Raw genomic sequence first — 22500 nt, 5'->3', positions numbered from 1 at the left:
AAGCAGCCCTATTTCACATGGTTTTGCTTTGTTTGCATTCACATTATGTTGACATGACAACTCGGAAATTCTGAGATTTTATTCAGAGATGTTCACATTCTCAGAAATCTGAAATGATTTGTTTCCATGGGAACACTCATAATGCCAAAACAGATGAATGTATGGCTTTGTTGCAAAATATTTAATCACTACATTAATTCACTGTTCTTGCAACATGTTTAAGAATACAGAAAGTGCTCCAGGTAACAATAATAAAATGGCATATATGAACATATATCACAAAAATATATGTAAATTACCTTTAATTGTTGAAGCCACTGCTATCTTGGTTCTTTCTCCTTGACATTACGGCTTTCAAAGAATTCAGAGTTTACAATGTGTAATTAGAGTTCTTCGAAGAGATGAGAACTTTTTAAAAGTCGGAATCTCATAATTACGATAATGATGACATGATTTGAACATGATTGCGGCATTACAGAAATGCACCATTAGCAAAAGAGAAAGTTATGAAATATTATTTACTTTATACTTAATCTTGTGTTCTAGACAGAGCTGATATTTATTGGCTGCGTTTGTCTTTTGCCTGCAAGTTAAAGTTCAGTGTGCAGCGGCTCCTCAGTGTTTGTTTGTGTTGAAGGAAAGCAGAAGTGATTTCACCTGCTGACATCATGTGACCCTAATAAAGTGAAGCAAACTGCCCTCAATTATTAACCATCAGTCCAGAGTGTGTCTGAGTGTGTGGCTCTCTTCCAAACAGCTAGACAGCATTTTATGGCTTCATAGTTCCTTCTTCTGCCTTTTAAGATACTTGCTTCCTTTGTAGAGCTTTTTAAATCAGTCCTTATGAGGTTCCATCTCTGTTACGATGCTGCCTTGGAAGATAGCTACCTATTTAGACAGCAGATTTCAATGCAGCTCACTAGGTTTTGAAACAGAGTTTGTGTGTGTGTGAGTGTGTGTGTGTGTGTGTGTGTGTGTGTTTGTGTAGAAGGGGTCATTTAGCTGGTTCGTGTGGTGTTAATGGTTCGACTAAAATGTGGATGCCACTGTAACTTTACTCTAAAAACTGAAGAGCAGCATGTGATAACCACATGAGGATCCCACACCTTAATCTCTCTCTTCAGCTCGACAGCTCATATCAGATTAACTGCCAAAATGAAACCTTTGTTTTCAATAACACAAAGATGAACTGTTGTGTTTGAAGTGTAAAACCTGAGAGAGAGAGAGATGTTTCCTTTGCATGAGGATGTCACTTTCAAGATAAGAACATTGTGAAATAATGAAATAAAACAGCTTTTAAGCGTGTTTTGTGTTGAAGGTGTGAGGGCTGGTTTCGCTCTCAAAGTGATAGACGCTGTATTTGATGTAGCGTAACTTTATCAGACAAAGCCAGCTCAGGCCATGAAGCCTCTAATAATGAGCTGATGAGTTGAAACAGGTGTGTTTGATTAGAGAGACGTTCAACATGTGTTGAGGGCTCTAAGACAAGGACTGGGAAACACGGGTCTCCACCAGAAGTTCTCAGCTGGTTTCACGCACTAATGGGATGGGTCAAGTGCAATTTCATTCAGAGGTTCTTCTCCGGTTATTGCAGCATCTGTATCCTATTATACAGTCCATTTCCTCAAGCACCAGTGATATAAACAAAAACAGAACATTCATAAGAAGTTGGTAGTGTAAATGGACTGTAGAAATATGGACTTTTGTGCATTAACTGCATCCTTTTTGAATGTCAGGCATATTTCTATGACACACTCCTTTTATATGCATGGAAAATGTGATTCTCGAGAGGATTTTGATGTACACTCCGTTAAATTATAGAGAATGTAATTATTGTATTATTAATCATACTGATCAAGTGACACACAAATCATGGCTAGTATTAACAGTGATTATATTGGCACACTCTTCACTTCTACTGGTCGATTTTGCATTAACAATAAAATTAATTTGTGTTTTAAATAGAAACTCTTTTCTAAATGAAAATATATATTTCCGGAATGAAAATACAATCAAAATAACAAAGTGGTCTAAAAAAATCATACCAAATCCAAACATTTAACCCTCTTTAACTTCTTCCACCGGCACCATTTGCAGTGACTTAAAAAACACTCTACGACAACAGGTGGAAAAAATTGTATATAAAGTATATCATAAATACAATTGTAAATATAAACATAATAGTAATTTAAAAACAAACCATGACTTCTAAAAGGTTTTACAAAAATAATATATATTTTTAATTATTATTACTTTTTATTCATTTGTGTGGTAATCCGGAATAATTATATAATGTAGTCTGGTTGGTATTTTCTTTTGGCTTGTGTAGATTGTTGCTGGTTCTTGAGTTCATGTCACAAAACAAAATCTGACGAGCTTCTACCAAGTGACAGATGATTTTCTGTTAAATTATTGTAGGGTTTAATTGATACACAACACAAGATATGGGAAGTGTTTTCTCCTCCCTTTTAAAAGCTCTTCAGTCTATTTATTTTGCTCTCCTAACTACATAGGATTATATGGTTAGATGCATTACATTTTTTTGTATTTAGCATTGTGTGATAAGGTCTCTGAATTTCTTCTCAAGGAGGAAGCAAGGGCCGGGTAAACGTTCAACACAAGTCTTTTATTTTACACACTTTCTTGTCTAACACAACAAGATTTGCTTTTCAGCACAACACAAAACACACAGAACACTCTGCTGTGTGTGTCTCTCTTTCTCCCTCCAGTGGACTGGACTGCTCTTTTATATCACTCTCAGCTCTCACTGCAAACACAAACAGCTGTTAGAGATAATTTTTCACAGGTGTCAATCCTTACCGTTCTTCCTCTCGCGGCCTCGCTCTCCACAGATGTCGCTCGGCCATGCCCCCATCATCACATTCCCCCATCGCCTGACTCAGGCTGGGGAGCCATCTGGCCTGTGACCTACTCCCCCACCATTTCTGGAGAGGAAATCCACCAGAGCCATCTGCGCCCCCGGCCTGTGGACCACCTCAAACTTAAAAGGCTGGAGAGCTAGATACCAATGGGTGATCTGTGCATTGGTATCCTTCATGCGATGGAGCCACTGGAGCGGGATGTGGTCCGATCAGAGGGTGAAAGCATGCCCCAACAGATAGTACCAGAGGGTGAGGACCACAAACTTGATGGCAAAACACTCCTTCTCTATCATGGTGGGCTCCTCCCCCTCCACCATCTGGGACAGTACCGCTCCCAACCCCCTGTCCGATGTATCTTACTGCATGATAAAAGGGAGAGAGAAGTCAGGAGAGTGCAATAACGGCCCGCCACAAAGTGCAGCTGCACCTGTGTGAACGCCTGCTGACACAGCTCCGTCCACTGGACTGGATCTGGTGCCACCTTTTTAGTAAGATCAGTCAGCGGGCTGGTGACAGTCGAATAGTTAGGCACAAACCTACGATAATAGTCAGCCAGCCCCAGGAAATGTTTCACCTCCTTTTTGGTCTTAGGTCTCAGGCAGGCTGCAATCGCTGCGGTCTTATCAATTTGGGGCCACACCTGTCCATGACCCAAGTGGAAGCCCAGATACCATACTTCCACCCGTTCAATTGCACACTTATTAGGGTTTGCCGTGAGTTCCACCCGTCTCAATGACTTCAGGAGCCCTCAGATGCTGCAGGTGCCGCTGCCGGTCATTACAGTAAATAATGATATCAACCAGATAGGCAGTGGTGAAAGCAGCATGCGATCTGAGGATTCTGTCCATGAGCTGCTGAAACATAGCCGGGGCCTCGAACAAACCGAAAGGAAGGGTGACAAATTGGTGTGAGCCAAATGGTGTGGAAAATGCAGTTTTTCATGGGACATGGGAGTAAAGGGGATCTGCCAATATCCCTTTGTCAAATCCAGTGTCAAATAAAAAATAGCAGTTCATCAATCCAAGTCATTGGGTATGCATCAAATTTAGACACCGTACTGACTATTCTATAATCCACACAGAACCGGACCGAGCCATCACTCTTTGGAACCAACACCACCAGGCTGGCCCAGTCACTGTGGGATTCTTCTATTACCCCCACATCTAGCATGGCCTTTATTTCTTCCCGAACAACATTTTTTTTGTGTTTGGGTAATCGGTAGGGACGACTGCATACCACTACCCCTGGGGTGATTTCGATATGGTGCTCTAAGAGATTCGTACAACCTGGAAGAGGCAAGAACAAGTCAGAGAATTCTCCTTGCAACCTGGCAAACTCCGTGACTTGTGACAGTGAGAGGTGGTCTCTGCAAATATCCCTTTGTCAAATCCAGTGTCAAATAAAAGCAAGCCACACCCAAATGATTGAACAGTTCATCAGTCCAGGTCATTGGGTACACATCAAATTTAGACACCGTACTGACTTTTCTATAATCCACACAGAACTGGACCGAGCCATCACTCTTTGGAACCAGCACCACCAGGCTGGCCCAGTCACTGTGGGATTCTTCTATTACCCCAACATCTAGCATGACCTTTAATTCTTCCTGAACAAAATTTTTTTGTGTTCGGGTAATTGGTAGGGACAACTACGTACCACTACCCCTGGGGTGGTTTCGATATGGTGCTCTATGAGATTCGTACGACCTGGAGAAGGCAAGAACATGTCAGAGAATTCTCCTTGCAACCTGGCAAACTCTGTGACTTGTGACATTGAGAGGTGGTCTCCGCAAGGGTGACTCGATCGATGGCTTATATGTTCACGGTCCGAGCTCCTCCCTCTCCGGAACCACTGTCGCCAAAGTCATGGGAACCACCTCTCTCCATGGTTTTAGGAGATTGAGGTGGTAAATCTGACGTGCTCTGCCTCTATCCATTCGTTTAACCTCATAATCGATTTCCCCGACTCACCCTGTGACCTCAAAGGGCCCTTGTCACTTGGCAAGTAATTTAGAGCTCAATGTAGGGAGTAATACAAGGACTTTATCTCCCGGTGCAAATTTCTAAAGCCGAGTACCCCAATTATACAGCTGGCTTTGATGTTCTTGAGCCTGGAGCAAATTCTTCTGTGTTAATTGCCCCAGTGTGTGGAGTTTTGCTCTCAGGTCAAGAACATATTGAATTTCGTTTTTACTGTTTGAAGGTCACTCCTCCCGATTTTCCCATAGGACGTCAAGCACACTGCGTGGTCGACAATATTTTGAATGAGGAGAACCCCGTGGAGGCTTGCGGGACCTCTCGTACTGCAAATAATAGGGGCTCGAGCCACTTGTCCCAATTTCAACGGCATGCCCCACACCACCTGCAAACATCCCCGTGAATGCCCGACCAATAGAAACAGGCCATCAGACGGTCAAGTGTTTTTCCCTGCCCTAAGTAACTTGCCATCGGATTATAATGAGCCATCTGGAATAACATTTCCCTACTGCTCTTCGGTACATACAATTGGGTTGTATCCTACTTTTGTCTAAGCGTCCTGTGCCACTCAATACAACTGATCCTTAATAATAGAAAAATACGGATAGGCGAGTGCAACGTCTGGCTGGAGGCGTTGACCATCAATTACTTTCACTTGAACAAAGGCATGCCTAAGGGTCTCATCTCGTGTCTTCTCCAGAGGGAAATCCCCAGCAGGGTATCCTCTAAGGCCTGGGGAAGCCGAGACTTCCCCCTCCCTTACGTCCTTCAGACGTGGAACTGGTGTAGATGTCCCTGGCTCCACCTCCCCAGCCTGCTCTTGGACTGCTCTTTCATATCCCTCTCAGCCGCACTGAAAAAACAAACAGCTGTTAGAGATAATTTCCCACAGGTGTCAATCCTTACCGTTCTTCCTCACGCGGCCTCGCTCTCCACAGACATCGCACGTTCACGCCCCTATCACCACATATTGTTTTGGCCAGAATTTTGCGATTGTAATGAACATGATGGAATATAGCGTGGTAGAAGGTCACTTAAGTACTGCGGAGCTAGACCATTCAAAGCTTTGTACGTAGTTAACAAAGTGTTCAAATTAATATGAAATTTAACCGATAGCCAATGTAACGATGATAAAATTGGGCTGTGCTAATATGATTATATTCCTTGGTTCTAGTCAGCACTCTGGCTGCTGCATTTTGAACCAACTGAAGTTCATTTATTGAACTTGCAGGACATCCTGCCAGTAATGCATTACAATAATCTAGTCTTGAGATCATGAACGCATGAATTAGTTTTTCGGCATCAGCAAAAGAGAGCATGTGTTGTAACAGCAATATTTCTGAGGTGGAAGAATGCTGTTCTACAAACATTGGTAATTTGATTTTCAAAGGACAGATTGGTATCAAATATAACACCTAAATTCTTTGCTGTAGAAGATGATGTAACAGTACATCCATCAAGAGTTAAATTATATTTTAGTTGCTTATTTATAGAGGTTTTTGGTCCAATAATTAGTACCTCTATTTTGTCAGAATTTAGTTTAGTTCTGGCCATCCAATCTTTGATTTCATTTATACACTCTGCTATTTGGAGAATTGTGAAATTTCAATGGGTTTCGAAGAAATATGAAGTTGGGTATCGTCGGCATAACAGTGGAAACTTATTCCATGATTCCTGAGAATATCTCCAGAGGAAGCATATATAAAGAGAAAAGCAGAGGCCCTAAAACTGATCCCTGTGGCACTTGATCCTTAACTTTTGTTTGATTTGACAATTCCTTGTTTACACATACAAAGTGGTAGGCGTCTGTTAAATAGGACCTAAACCATGCTAATGCCAGTCCACAAATGCCAACATAATTATCCAGCCTATTCAAGAGAATGTCGTGATCTATGGTGTCGTAGGCAGCACTAAGATCTAAAAGCACTAGAAGAGAAATGCAGCCGCAATCAGATGATAAGAGCAGGTCATTAGTAACTCTGAGAGGTGAAGTCTCTATACTGTGGTGTGGCCTAAATCCTGACTGAAATTGTTCATATATACCATTTCTCTGTAGAAATGAATATAGTTGGGAGGACACTACATTTTCTAGTATTTTTGACAGAAACAGGAGATTTGAAATTGGTCTATAATTAACCAATTATCCAGGGTCAAGCTGTGGCTTCTTAAAAAGCGGTTTGATAACTGCCATTTTAAAGTTTCTTGGGACATGTCCTAAGACAGTGAAGGATTGAAGTTGCTTGTGAGGAAAATTATGAGACTGTTTTCTGAGGTACTGTGACAGATGATTGCATAATTCCAATTTTATTTCAGATTATTTCAATTTTATCAGTAAAGAAATTCATTTTCTATTGTGCTGCAATGGAATATCTGGTTTGGTCGATGCTTTGTTCCTAACCAATTTAGCCACAGTACTGAATAAACACCTAGGATTGTTGTGGTTATTTTCTATGAGTTTGCTAAAATATGCTGACCTGGCAGCTTTTAGTGCCTGTCTGTAGCTACAGACACTATCCTTCCATGCACCGCAAAATACCTCTAATTTTGTATTTTTCCACTTGCGCTCCATTTTCTGAGCTGCTCTCTTGAGAGCATGAGTGTGATCATTGTACCATGGTGTGGGGCTTTTTTCTTTAATTGTCTTTAATCGAAGGGGGGGCGACACTATCAAGAGTGCTAGAGAAGTCTGTATTTATATGTTCTGTGATTATATCCAAGTTCTTCTACACTTTTTGTCTTACTGAGTATATGAGATAAATCTGGAAGATTATTAGTGAAGCTATCTTTAGTGTTTGAAAGAATAGTTCTACCTGAACAATAGCTTGGTGTAGATTGAGTGACATTAGCTGATCGCAGCATACAAAAGACAATGTAATGATCTGAGTTGTCATCGTTCTGCGGCAGAATTTCTATAGTATCAACATCAACTCCATGTGACAGAATTAAATCTAGCATATGATTATGGCGATGAGTTGGTCCTGTCACATTTGACTCCAAGAGAGTTGAGAATATCAGTAAATGTTAATCTGAATGTGTAATTTTCATTATCTATGTAAATGTTGAAGTCACCAACAATTAAAGCTCTATCTACAGTAACAACTTGATCTTATCGAAAATTTGCAAATTCATCAAGGATATCAGAATACGGCCCGGGTGATCTGTATACTGTAGCAAGGGCAAAAGATGACAGAGATTATTTATTTATATCTGATGGTGTCACATTAAGTATTATTAGTTCAAAAGACTTAAACTTATATCCTGTCCTCTGAGTAACACCAAAAACTTCACTGTAAATTGTAGCAAAACCTCCTCCTCGACCCTTCAGATGAGGCTCATGTTTATAACAATAACCTTGGCTAGTAGATTCAATTAAACTAATATATTCTTCCGGTTTAAGCCAGGTTTCAGTCAAACATAGCACATCCAAACTATGATCTGTAATAATTTCATTTACAATTGGTGTTTTGGTAGAAAGAGATCTAATGTTTAGTAGTCCTTGCTTTATATGATGTTAATTTATTTTTTTTTTTTTTTTTTTTTTTCAAGTTTTACTTGAATGATTTAGTGAAGGGTTTGTGTTTGGTAGTTTGGGGAACAGACACATTCTCTATATGATATATAGGTGATACAATCTCTATGTGTTGTAGTTTATGTGACCTGTGTGTTGTCTCAAGACAGCTTGCAGACGTTCAGATTAACCAGTTTGTCTGCTTCCTGACCTGGGCCCCAGTTAGTCAAATACTATCACTATTAAGACTATGAGTTAAATTACTATTACTATTAAGATCTATAATGATTTCAGAATTAAACCTCATGATTGTTGCTGAGATAAACAACATTTCATCCCACTGACCAGACTGTATGTGCATTCCTCACATCCTCATTTTAATTTGTAGCAAATTAAATATGCTGTCTACACTGACTAATGAATTATTTCAGCACCATGGACAGTTCATATAGATTCCCAGCATTGTGTATCACACATGAACATGAACTTAAGCACCATGGACAGATCTTTTAAGATACAATTGATTGATTTATTTACATACTGTATGTTCCTGGTTTATTTGCTCTCTTTAATAAATCTGAGGTGCCTGTATAGTGTGATGACGGGCTTCATGTAAGAGATTTTGATGAGATCATTTGCAGTCATGTTGCAGGAGCAATTAAGTGTTTGTTAATGTATTAACAGTGACTTCATTACAGAGAGGAAAGATTACTGTAGCTAATTAAAGAACTGACAAGTTTGATTTCACAAGAGCACAAACTCTCACATCACATCAGCTGACTTCAACAGAGTGACAGACAGATGAATACTGCAGTTATTATAGGATAACTATATATTCTGATTTACAATCATATTTCGATTATAGTTATATGTTTGAGGTTTTTTACTATATTCAGAATTTATTACTATATATTCTAAACTTACAAGCATATACTTAGTATTTATAACTGTATAATCAGACTTAAAACATATATTCAGGATTTATAACTGTGTGTGTGTGTGTGTGTGTGTGTGTGTGTGTGTGTGTGTGTGTTTGTGTGTGTTGCTTTTCTGTTTTTACCTTCAAATTAAACAGGTTTGGTGTGATCCAATAAACATTACAATTACAAAACCCACAAACATTTGATTGGTTTTGATGTTATGCAGAAAATGTCTTATTTTATGAAATGTGCAGCGTTGCTGTTTGATGTTGACTTGATATGCTGATATGAGAATGTACTGTATGTATTTTTAATGATAATGAAATCAATTTGTGTTTGTTTTTGCTTTCCAACATTCAATATGACACTTTAATGCACTGTAATTACCCATAAGTAACTATTCAACCGCTAAAATGACTCATAAATATGCTTAACTCATAAAAACAGACCTTGGTTAACTTTCTAACCTCTAAACCTATGATTAAACCCTTGGGGGTGTTTGTTTCACGACTAAATCTGATTTTAACCTGCTAAACTCTGACCTGACCTTCCAGATTGTAACCTGTTGAATTTGTTTGTTCTTCAAAGGGAACTTTGATAGTGAACGGCTGGCTATTGCTAGACAAAGAATCCCATACCGACTCGGTCGGGTAGTTGATGAGTGGCTACTCGACAAAGGTAATTAAACATCACCAAACCCCACTAATGAACGAACTGTCTAACCACGCTAATCACGTCTCTGGTAGAAGTGCACGCTCATCTATGAAACAAACTATTATTTCATGTAAAAAAAAAAAAAAGAACTTGATTACACTGGTACATGTTTAATGAGGCTAAATATTAGGTAAAACTATTTTAAGTCTTATATTACTCATAATTGATACTTTGTATCTGTGAACTCATCAACTTTAAAGAATTGTTAATTAGTCTTGATACGTGCATATGTCATTGTTCTCAGCTGCTAAATATTTATACTAAAAATTAATTAGTTGTGTGGAGTATTTAATGACCAAAAAACTCCCACATATGGTAAAAATCCCTGAAATATTCAGATCTGTAGATGTTTAAATGTCTTTAAATGGGTCTGCACTTCTCTAGAGTATTAACCTTACCAATAACCTCCACATAACCTTCCCTTAACCTCCAAACAACACTCAGAACTGTTGACTGTTGTGAAATGTCCCTCCCTGATAGAAACTCATTCACAACAGTTAAATCTAAACTCTTTAACAGTTAAAGGGACTCTATTTCACATCTGGAGTTTGCCGTCGTTTTTGCCTAAATTGATTCCAACTTTAACCCTTTGAGTCCAGAAAGTCCCAACTTCCTGTCCCACGTCTTTTTCCTGTTTGTGACGCTTTTTGTGAGGACACACCTGCTCCACTCTCACCCACCCTGAAGGCAACAATTAAAGCTATAAAACATATAGTTCTTTGAGCTTTCACCAGCCAGCTCAGATTCATCTTCAAATACACAAAACCAAGGCGCAGTAGTGTCCATCTGTTACACAGATACAGTTGTGCTCAAACGTTTGCATACCCTGGCAGAAACTGTGAAATTTTGGCATTGATTTTGAAAATATGACTTATCATGACTGGTCTTTTATTTAAGGACAGTGATCATATGAAGCCATTTATCATCACATAGTTGTTTGGCTCCTTTTTAAATCATAATGATAACAGAAATCACCCAAATGGCCCTGATCAAAAGTTTACATACCCTTGAATGTTTGGCCTTGTTACAGTCACACAAGGTGACACACACAGGTTTAAATGACAATTAAAGGTTAATTTCCCACACCTGTGGCTTTTTAAATTGCAATTAGTGTCTGTGTATAAATAGTCAATGAGTTTGTTAGCTCTCACGTGGATGCACTGAGCAGGCTAGATACTGAGCCATGGGGAGCAGAAAAGAACTGATCAAAAGACCTGCGTAACAAGGTAATGGAACTTTATAAAGATGGAAAAGGATATAAAAAGATATCCAAAGCCTTGAAAATGCCAGTCAGTACTGTTCAATCACTTATTAAAAAGTGGAAAATTCAGGGATCTCTTGATACCAAGCCAAGGTCAGGTAGACCAAGAAAGATTTCAGCCACAACTGCCAGAAGAATTGTTCAGGATACAAAGAAAAACCCACAGGTAACCTCAGGAGAAATACAGGCTGCTCTGGAAAAAGACGGTGTGGTTGTTTAAAGGAGCACAATACGATGATACTTGAACAAAAATGAGCTGCACGGTCAAGTTGCCAGAAAGAAGCCTTTACTGCGCCAAACCCACAAAAAAGCCCGATTACAATATGCCTGACAACACCTTGACATGCCTCACAGCTTCTGGCACACTGTAATTTGGAGTGACGAGACCAAAATAGAGCTTTATGGTCACAATCATAAGCACTATGTTTGGAGAGGGGTCAACAAGGCCTATAGTGAAAAGAATACCATCCCCACTGTGAAGCATGGTGGTGGCTCACTGATGTTTTGGGGGTGTGTGAGCTCTAAAGGCATGGGGAATCTTGTGAAAATTGATGGCAAGATGAATGCAGCATGTTATCAGAAAATACTGGCAGACAATTTGCATTCTTCTGCATGAAAGCTGCGCATGGGACGCTCTTGGACTTTCCAGCATGACAATGACCCTAAGCACAAGGCCAAGTTGACCCTCCAATGGTTACAGCAGAAAAAGGTGAAGGTTCTGGAGTGGCCATCACAGTCTCCTGACCTTAATATCATCGAGCCACTCTGGGGAGATCTCAAACGTGCGGTTCATGCAAGACGACCAACGACTTTGCATGACCTGGAGGCATTTTGCCAAGACGAATGGGCAGCTATACCACCTGCAAGAATTTGGGGCCTCATAGACAACTATTACAAAAGACTGCACGCTGTTATTGATGCTAAAGGGGGCAATACACAGTATTAAGAACTAAGAGTATGCAGACTTTTGAACAGGGGTCATTTCATTTTTTTCTTTGTTGTCATGTTTTGTTTTATGATTGTGCCATTCTGTTATAACCTACAGTTGAATATGAATCCCATAAGAAATAAAAGAAATGTGTTTTGCCTGCTCACTCATATTTTCTTTAAAAATAGTACATATATTACCAATTCTCCAAGGGTATGCAAACTTTTGAGCACAAATGTATATATATATATATATATATTATGGGTGGGAAAAATTAGTTTGCAGTATAAAAAGGCCATTTTTACTCAGAAAGTAAATGACATATAAATTGAAGTGGATATTAGAGGAATATTCCGGGTTCAATACAACTTAAGCTCTATCAACAGTATCTTTGAAATAATGTTGATTATCAGAGAAAACTATTGTGTCTCATTTCTCAGTTTGCACATATGACTGAGTATGTTGCTGTATACTTGATTTTTGTGTGTTGTATTCAAACTGAGGGATGAGTTGAAATAATTTATTTGGGGATCAACAACATGTCACAGATGTCGATAGGGCTTTAACTGTATTGATAGGAGAATGAAGTGACAGAAGAGTGTGTATGCAACGCTGTCTGTAGGGGACGATCTGTCATTCAAAGGGTTAAAAGTGTTGTCAGCTTTTATTAACAAGGAAACATAAATATTTAAGCAGAATTAACCACCCAACAGAGAATCGACCTCACCGCTCCTATAAACCCTGAGGGCCGCCCGTTGTTTCCCTGCAGCCAATAGGAGTTGAGTTTTAGACTATTCGATGATATTGGAGCCCTCAGACATAAACCTGTTTCTAAATGGACATAACTCACGAGAATGCCAATATATGTATAAAGAGTTAGTGTGATGAAGCATCTAAACACATTGCCAGTTAACACACGCATAGTTCTCTAATTCGTTTGGTTAATGAAGGCTGGTTCTTTTACCAGATAACCTCTCTCGACCCACCCACTTACTCTACCCTAAGAAACTCAGAGGGTTAAACTTCCAAATGAATTTATGTTGAAAGTTTTTTTGTTTTGTTTTTTCTGAATGAAACTGATTTTTACATAATTGGATGAATAAATGTTCTATTCGTTGGAGAGAATACGGTCCCTTTAACGTTTACTGCTACATGTCTGGAAGTTTCTGAATATAACTGAATATGGCAAATGTTTGATTTCTGTATGGTATACTGTATTTATTCACTGTGTTGGTTGTTGCTGAAATGTATTACTGTATATGTTTTTGTGAATTCATTTTGGTCTATTTAGGGAGTTTTAGGATTGAAATCAAAATGGACCATTTTCACTTGCCTGGTCACTTTATTGCGAACGATTCATCAGTTTGTTTTCCAAAGAACACAATCTTTGTCTTCATAAGCTTTTATCAAAATGTAATAACTTCACCGAGCCCCATTATCTGATTGGATGATATTAACCAGTAGTTAAGCCCCGCCCTACATTATTTTCTCCTGTTTCACTTGTCAATATGTCACACTATGGAACCGAAACGAGTTTTCAATGCAGTTTCATGTTGACTTTAATGAGAATAGCCCAGACTGCACGTTTTTCTGGGTCCTTCACACATCTGATCAACCCGACAGCCAGAAAATGGCATGAAATGTGTGTGAAATGGCGAGTACAGAGGGGTCGTGCGGTCAGTCAGCGAGTGAGAATATCTCCTGTCATCGCAGGTTTAGATCGTATGCAGAACCGCAGAGAATCGCAACTCTGATGATCTGAAAATCGTCCGTGAGCTGTGAGATCTTCTTCATCTCAGATGTGTTTCCACTTCATCTCTCGCTCTCAGAAATCGAGTTTGATCAAACAGAACGTTCTAGAGGCGTGATGATGCTGCTGTTATGAATGCAGAATGGCAGCACCTCCACACGGCTCAATAAAGAGGAAAAATTGCGTTTTACAGTTCAGTTCCTGTTTCATAACGATATAAACGTCTCCTGCTACTCTGCATCCCTCCTCATCTCCTGTATCTGTCCTTGTCTCCATCTCACTGTCTTTATTGTAGAACTGACACCATAGACAACGCTTGAGAGAGAGACAGACAGGGAGAGTTACTTACAGCTGCAGTGAATCGATTTCTTTGTGTTGTTTATGCCGGCTCGTGAGGAAACTCCACAGCCGGGAAATACAACCGTATTTTATACACGGCAGGAATGTGTTTGTCGCAGCTACATTACAGCAGTTCAGCTCTGTTTGAACACTTTTTCTCTTTTAAACGACTCAAGAGAGAAAAACAACACACATTTCTGTTAGAGAGCCAAAACTTTCTAGAAAGCACATCAATTTCTGCACACACTCCTGCAGAGATGGCCTCCCTCGAGATTTCTCACTAATAACTCCTCCAGGATCCCAGACTAACACTGTTACAGCTGCGACACCATATAAATGACACTATCAGTCACAAGTTTGGACATGAAATGTTTCCCATGATCTTAAAAACCTTTCGATCTAAAGGCTTGTGCTTAAATGTTTAGAACTACATTTGTAACTTCCGCATGGCTGATGCAACCGGTTTCAAGAATCTCCACATACAAGAACCTCAGATCAAGAGAGCTTTCATTTGTGGAACAGATTCATTTCCATTTGTGTCATTTCACACCTTTGATCATTACTATTATTCTACATTTGGAAAATGGTAATAAAGAATGTATAGCTGTGTCCAAACGTCTCTGTCATGTAAATCTGATGAGCTCTTTTGAGTCGGGCCAGTAAGCAAACATCTAGCAAACATAGCAGCAACCCTCTGACAACCTCACAAAACCCTGACACTCACAGTTTCTTAATTAAATCTAAAAATCGAGTTCTTTTGGAAAAATCTTACATCATTATCTTTGTGTTTTTGGTGAAATCTCACTGTCTTTATCATTTAGATGATTATTCCACGTTTCTTTCTTTCTTTCATCTTTCTTTCCTTTCTTACTTTCTTATTTTTTTCTTTCTTTCTTTCTTTCTAACTTTCTTTTCTTTCTTTCTTATTTTTTTCTTTCTAACTTTCTAACTTTTTTCTTTCATTTTTCTTTCTTTTCTTTCTTTCTTATGTTTCTTTCTTTTTTCTTTCTTTTTTCTTTCATTTTTCTTTCTTTTCTTTCTTACTTTCTAACTTGCTTTTTTCTTTCATTTTTCTTTCTTTCTTTTCTTTCTTATGTTTCTTTCTTTTTTCTTTCTTTCCTTTCTTTTTTCTGTCTTTTCTTTCTTTCATTTTTCTTTCTTAGTTTTCTTTCTTTCTTTTCTTTCTTTTTTCTTTCTTTCTTTTTTCTTTCTTACTTTTTTCTTTCTTTTTTCTTTCTTTCTAACTTTCTTTTTTCTTTCATTTTTCTTTCTTTCTTTTCTTTCTTTCTTTCTAACTTTCTTTTTTCTTTCATTTTTCTTTCTTACTTTTCTTTCTTTCTTACTTTCTAACTTTTTTCTTTCATTTTCCTTTCTTTCTTTCATTCATTTTCTTTCTTTTCTTTTTTCTTTCTTTCTTACTTTTCTTTCTTTTCTTTCTTTTTCCTTTCTTTTCATTCTTTCTTTCTTTCTAACTTTCTTTTTTCTTTCTTTCATCTTTCTTTCCTTTCTTTCTTATTTTTTTCTCTTTCTTTCTAACTTTCTTTTCTTTCCTTCTTTCTTTCTTATTTTTTTCTTTCTTTCTAACTTTCTTTTCTTTCATTTTTCTTTCTTTCTAACTTTCTTTTCTTTCTTTCTTTCTTATTTTTTTCTTTCTATCTTTCTAACTTTCTTTTCTTTCTTTCTTATTTTTTTCTTTCTTTCTTTCTTTCATTTTTCTTTCTTTCTTTCTTTTCATTCTTTCTTTCTAACTTTCTTTTTTCTTTCTTTCATCTTTCTTTCCTTTCTTACTTTCTTATTTTTTTCTTTCTTTCTTTCTAACTTTCTTTTCTTTCCTTCTTTCTTTCTTATTTTTTTCTTTCTTTCTAACTTTCTGTTCTTTCATTTTTCTTTCTTTCTAACTTTCTTTTCTTTCTTTCTTTCTTATTTTTTTCTTTCTATCTTTCTAACTTTCTTTTCTTTCTTTCTTATTTTTTCTTTCTTTCTTTCTTTCATTTTTCTTTCTTAATTTATTTTCTTTCTTTCTTACTTTCTTACTTTCTTTTTTCTTTCATTCATTTTTCTTTCTTTCTTTTCTTTCTTACTTTTCTTTCTTTCTTTCTAACTTTCTTTTTTCTTTGTTTCTTTTCTTTCTTTCTTTCTAACTTTCTTTTTTCTTTCATTTTTCTTTCTTACTTTTCTTTCTTATGTTTCTTTCTTTTTTCTTTCTTACTTTCCTTTCTTTTTTCTGTCTTTTCTTTCTTTCATTTTTCTTTCTTTTCTTTCTTTCTTTTTCTTTCTTTTTCTTTCTTTTTTCTTTCTTTCTAATTTTCTTTTTTCTTTCATTTTTCTTTCTTACTTTTCTTTCTTTCTTACTTTCTAACTTTCTTTTTCTTTCATTTTCCTTTCTTTCATTCATTTTTCTTTCTTTTCTTTTTTCTTTCTTTCTTACTTTTCTTTCTTTTTCCTTTCTTTCTTTTCATTCTTTCTTTCTAACTTTCTTTTTTCTTTCATTTTTCTTTCTTTTCATTCTTTTTTCTTTCTTTTTTCTTTCATCTTTCTTATTTTTCTTTCTTTTTTCTTTCTTTTTCTTTCTTTTGTCTTTCTTTCTAACTTTTCTTTCTTTCATCTTCTTTCCTTTCTAACTTTCTTTTTTCTTTTTCTTTTTTCTTTCATTTTTCTTTCTTTTCTTTCTCTTTTCTTTCTTTTTTCTTTATTTCATTATTTTTTCTTTCATTTTTCTTTCTTTCTAGCTTTCTTTTTTCTTTCTTTCTTTCTAACTTTATTTTCTTTCTTTCTAACTTTCTTTTTTCTTTATTTTTTCTTTCTTTCTTTCTTTTCTTTCTTTCTAACTTTCTTTTTTCTTTCTAACTTTCTTTTTTCTTTCATCTTTCTTTCTTTACTTTCTTACTTTCATCTTCTTTCCTTTCTAACTTTCATTTTTCTTTATTTCTTTCTTACTTTTTTCTTTATTTCATTCTTTTTTCTTTCATTTTTCTTTCTAACTTTCTTTTTTCTTTCTATCTTTTTCTTTCTAACTTTCTTTTTTCTTTCTCTCTAACTTTCTTTTTTCTTTATTTTTTCTTTCATCTTTCTTTCTTTTTCTTTCTTTCTTTACTTCTTTCATTCATTTTTCTTTCTTTCTTTTCTTTCTTTCTTTCTAACTTTTTTCTTTCATTTTTCTTTCTTTCTTACTTTTCTTTCTTTCTTTTCTTTCTTTTTTTTCTTTCATTTTTCTTTCTCTCTTATTTTCTTTTTTCTTTCTTTCTAACTTTCATTTTTCTTTCTTACTTTCATAATTTATTTTCTTTCTTTTTTCTTTCTTTCTTTTTTCTTTCTATTTTCTTTCTAACTTTCTTTTCTTCCTTTCTGTCTTTTCTTTCTTTTGTCTTTAATTCTTTCTAACTTTCTTTTTCTTTATTTCTTTCTTTTTTCTTTATTTCTTTTTTCTTTCATTTTTTCTCTCTAACTTTCATTTTTCTTTCTTAATTTATTTTCTTTCTTTTTCTTTCTTTTTAACTTTCTCTTCTTTCTTTCTTACTTTCTCACTTTCATCTTTCTTTCTAACTTTTCTTTCTTTTTTCTTTCTTTCATCTTTCTTTCTTTCTTTCTTACTTTCATCTTTCTAACTTTTTCTTTCTTTCATCTTTCTAACTTTTTCTTTCTTTCATCTTTCTTTCTTTCTAACTTTTCTTTCATGTATTTATTTCTTACTTTCTTTTGTCTTTCTTTCTTTCTTCCTTCCTTTCTTTCTTTCAGTTAGTTCCCTTGTTTGTTTGTTTTGTTTTTGGTTTGTTTATTTGATTGTTTGTTCACTTGTTTTGTTCATTTATTTGATCATTCTTTTCTATGTTGTTTGTTTAATCATTTGTTTGTTCCTTGATTTCCTCTTTTCATTCATTTGTTGTTTTGTTTATTCTTAGTTTGATAATTTGTTCATTGTTTTTGTTTTATTGTTCTTCTGTCCATTTGTTCTTTCTCTTTTTCTTTCATTTGTTCATTTGTTAGTACACTTGTTCATTTGTTTTGTCAATGGTTTGTTCATTTGTTCTTTTATTTGTTTATTTAATTGTTCACTTGATTGTTCATTATTTTGTTTATTGTTTCATTATTTTTTTCTTTTGTTTATTTGATCATTTGTTCATTAGCTTATTACATTCATCTGTACTTCCGTCCTTTAGTCTGTTTATATTTTTGTTTAATTTTTTTCGTCTTTGTTCTTCTTCTGCTTGTTCATTTGTTAGTACACTTGTACGTTTGTTCTGCCAGTTTTATTTTCTTTGTTTATTTGATTGTTCATCTGTTCTTATGTTCATTCTTTTGTTTGTTTGATTGTTTTGTTTTTGTCCATTCATTATTGTCTCAATCTATCTCAGAGAATATAGATTGAGAGTAGTCCAGTGTTCTGAACTCTACATGAGTGTTTGGAGAATCATTCTGTTCTTGTGTTCCTCACAGGGGTTGTTCAGTTCCTCAGTTTCTTTCTTCAGTCGTCCTGTTATAGAATGAGTGAATGATCTCTCTCTCTTTCTCTCATGCATTCAGATTCGTCTCTGCTCACAGTCTCAAACAGCTCGGGGTCATTCACTCAATCACACATTCACATTATTCTCTCCTTCTTTGGGGAAATATAAAAGTGCTGCACATTACAGCGTTATGAATAAGAGAAATTTCTGCTGTGAGAATCACTGGATCTGAACTGTCCAAATCATGTTTGTGTGAAGAGTTTAAGATGATCCATGTGTTCAATTCTTTCTGTTCATTTTGGGAGTTTAATTTGAGGAAGTTTACTCAGAGTTTTAGACATCATGTTCACGTCAGAAAAGTTGTGTAACGTCAAACACTTCCTTTGCAGCATGCACACAGATCTGTGAGGTCTTTTATTTGTTTGTTAATTCATTAGTTTGTCACTCAATCCATTGTTTGTTTGTTCATTTGTTCTTTAATTCATATTATTGTTAGCTTCATCATCATCATCTGACCCTTACAGACTCATCAACAGCTTGTTTGTTTGTTCTTTTGTTCATTCTTTCATTTCTTTCTTTCTCTCCTCATTGTTCTCACATCATCAAGTGTTTCTCTCTCAGACAGACAGCAGTAGATTGAGGGTTGTTATTGTTTTAGAGGAACATTATAACATCAAACTCACAGCAGAGCTTGCGGGCCTCGAGTGACAATACTGTTAGAAACGTGCTCAAAACACACACTTTAGATCTGTTCCAAACTCTAGTGAGCTGCCTACCAAGTGGCACGTGGAGTTGCTGCCTATGAAGTGTTCTTAATTAGTCTCTTATGAGGTTCCATTTCCGTTTCGATGCTGCCTCAGAAGGTAGCTGCCTGTATAGACAGTACACAGCAAGGCAGTTCACTATACAGAACATATCTGTATCTTTACTGCTTCATAAATCCACTCATATAACATTCTGTTCTGTCACTCTCTCGTGCTCTCTGAGATGCCTAAATGCTTCAAAGGTCATTTCTGCCCCACGTGTCATCTCCATGAAGATGATACAGTTTGATACAATGTGATACATATGATTCAAAACAATAAGATTACATGTCATAAGATACAATGCGATTAAAAACAAAATATAATGTGATGCAATGTGTTATGATACAATACAATGGTTACAATACAACATATTTCCAAACAAAGATTATACATAGCAATATGATGTGATACAGCACGATATATATGATAGTAAGATGAAAAGCAAAATATATGATATGAGACAAAGCAATGCAATATACAATACAAAACATTATGATACAACACAGCATGACAGAGCGAAACCGTTGGGTTCCAGACATAAAAATCCCATTCACTTTTTCCATAGATTAATATATTTTTAATGATAACTTAAAAACATTTAATGACAGACCTACCATGAGCTCAGAGGTTGTTAATCAAGGGTTTATGCATCTGTTGAAGACATCAGTCCGTATAGTACTTTGTTTTGAAATAATTGCATTTAATAGCAGAATTCCTGGTGAAGAACTACACTACCCATGATCCTAAAGAGAGATCCACCAATAAGAGAAACATGACAAAAGAGCTCCGCCCACTCCCATGATGCACTGTGAATTATGCAATCGAGTCGCTCTCCCTACACTCTCAAACTACTAATATATTTGTATATATTCAATATAATTAAAACATAATATTTCTATCCTTATAATCAATAAACTATATTTTTCCTTCATGTGATTGTAGTTCATTCCCTCATGAAATGATGCAATACAAAACGACTTTATTCATCCAGAAGAGGCGGATGGTTCATTAATTTGTTAGTGAAACTGTCACACCAAAATATGCAGATTTGTCATGGATGACTTTGTACACCTGTCACATGACTGGCAGCCATGTTGGCTCATGTGTCCCTCAGTTTCATAGGCAGAATGGCAGTTTGTTCATGTAAAGTCTTACAGAGATTTAACCCGGTTCGCATTGTGTTTGCTGTTCATAACACCAAAATCACACCAAAATCCAGAGTCTAATTTTTCTCCCCCGTCTATTTCTTTTCTCTCTACAGGTCGTCAGCTGACGATATTTAACAGCCAGGCGTTCATTAAGGTGGGCAGCGGCGAGAAGGGTCGTAATTTCCAGGGTCAGATCTCAGGTCTGTATTATAACGGCCTGCAGGTGCTGAAGCTGGCAGCAGAGGGCGACCCCAACGTTCAGGTGCAGGGTAACCTGCGTTTGGTGGGCGACGTGCCGTCCGTCATGACCACGGACACCACATCCACCACGCCCCTCGCCGACATGTCCACCACCATCATGGAGACCACCACAACCATGGCAACCACCACCACGCGCAAACAACGCTCGCCAACGCTCAAAGACAGCGTCACACAGGTGAGTGTTTATTTGTGTTTTGACTATCAGCATGAAGTCTGGTCCACTTTACAGATTATTCTGGTTAAGAACCGACCAATCACTGTTTTTGTTTTCACGTGCTGTTTAGCAGCAATTATCTGAAAAAGATGGGGGAAAACATCCTACCTTGTAATGCATGAACAATGGAAGCCTTGATTTCTAAATCATCTTTTTGAGGTGTGACTAGTTTCCTATGTGTTTCTACGTCTGGTTACATACTGATGTAGAGTTTATTCCATGTAAACAATTATTTACTGAGAGTTTATTCATGTTCTTCCTGATCAAGTGAAAGTAACCGGGTTTACTGTTTTATCTGGTCATGAGTTGAAATATTGAATATATAACTTAGTTTTTCTCCTGAATGAACTTAAGCACACTGGTAATCACATTATTAATTACTTTTCAGTTACTTTCTAAAATGCTTTAGACAGAAAAAGCTTTTTTCAAAATAATGTCTATATTTCCTCCTTGTTCATTGACTCATGTTAAGAGATGTAATTGTTAGCGTAATTCATGTTTTAAATGCAATCTAAATATATAATAGTATTTTAGAAATATAGGAAAACCAAGTGAACTATTTAAAAGTAACTAATTTGAAAGTAGTAACTGTTATATGCTACACTATTTTTTTTTTTTTTACTTAAGTACTTAGATTACAGTAATTAAAAACTTTGTAATCAGATTCTATTTTTTAACATCAAGATGTTTGATAAGTGCAAGATAAGTGCATTAATTTAAATGTGTTTTGTTCATTTTTAGAAACTAGGTTTGTATTTAATGCAGTATTCCTTTTAGTGCCCTTCCCAATTGCACAATAGCTCTTGCAAGGTTCGAACTTGCATCCTTTCAGGTGTCACCCCAGTTTTTAGGGAATGTAAGCAACAACTGTGTACGGGACGGCTATAGCGACCGGAAGTAAACTGTTCAGCCGCCGTAGCTAAAAATCACTGAGCAACAATTAGAGGAAGGTGAAATGGAGCATTCAATCATTAATATTATTAATATAACTGATCAGTGTTGGATAACGTTACTTTTAAAAGTAACACATGGGGTAACCTCCTCGTGGTCGTGATTAGTGGTTCTCGCTCTCAATGGGGCGTGTGGTAAGTTGTGTGTGGATCGTGGAGAGTAGCATGAGCCTCCACATGCTGTGAGTCTCCGTGGTGTCATGCACAACGAGTCACATGATAAGATGCACGGATTGACGGTCTCAGAAGCGGAGGCAACTAAGACTTGTCCTCCGCCACCCGGATTGAGGTGAGTAACCACGCCACCACGAGGACCTGGTAAGTAGTGGGTATTGGGCATTCCAAATTGAATCCAATAAAAAAATTTAATAAAATTTAAAGGTTACTTTTTATGGAAAGTA

General features: G+C 36.5%; 1 protein-coding gene across 8 annotated transcripts in view; it reads left to right on the top strand.

Annotated features, from left to right (window-relative positions):
* Positions 1-22500, top strand: part of LOC127447463 (neurexin-2-like) — a 605483-nt gene that overhangs the window by 569028 nt on the left and 13955 nt on the right. For 7 of the 8 annotated variants that reach the window (XM_051709390.1, XM_051709363.1, XM_051709382.1 and 4 more), the window contains 2 exons: positions 9875-9964; positions 20788-21110. In XM_051709390.1, coding sequence (XP_051565350.1) covers positions 9875-9964; positions 20788-21110 — 413 coding nt within the window. The remainder of the gene's footprint in view (positions 1-9874; positions 9965-20787; positions 21111-22500) is intronic. The other variant, XM_051709398.1, reaches the window with a different exon arrangement.

This window comes from Myxocyprinus asiaticus, chromosome 1, assembly GCF_019703515.2.
Source record: "Myxocyprinus asiaticus isolate MX2 ecotype Aquarium Trade chromosome 1, UBuf_Myxa_2, whole genome shotgun sequence".
NCBI classification, from domain to species: domain Eukaryota; kingdom Metazoa; phylum Chordata; class Actinopteri; order Cypriniformes; family Catostomidae; genus Myxocyprinus; species Myxocyprinus asiaticus.
This window is presented reverse-complemented; position numbering and strand designations above follow the sequence as displayed.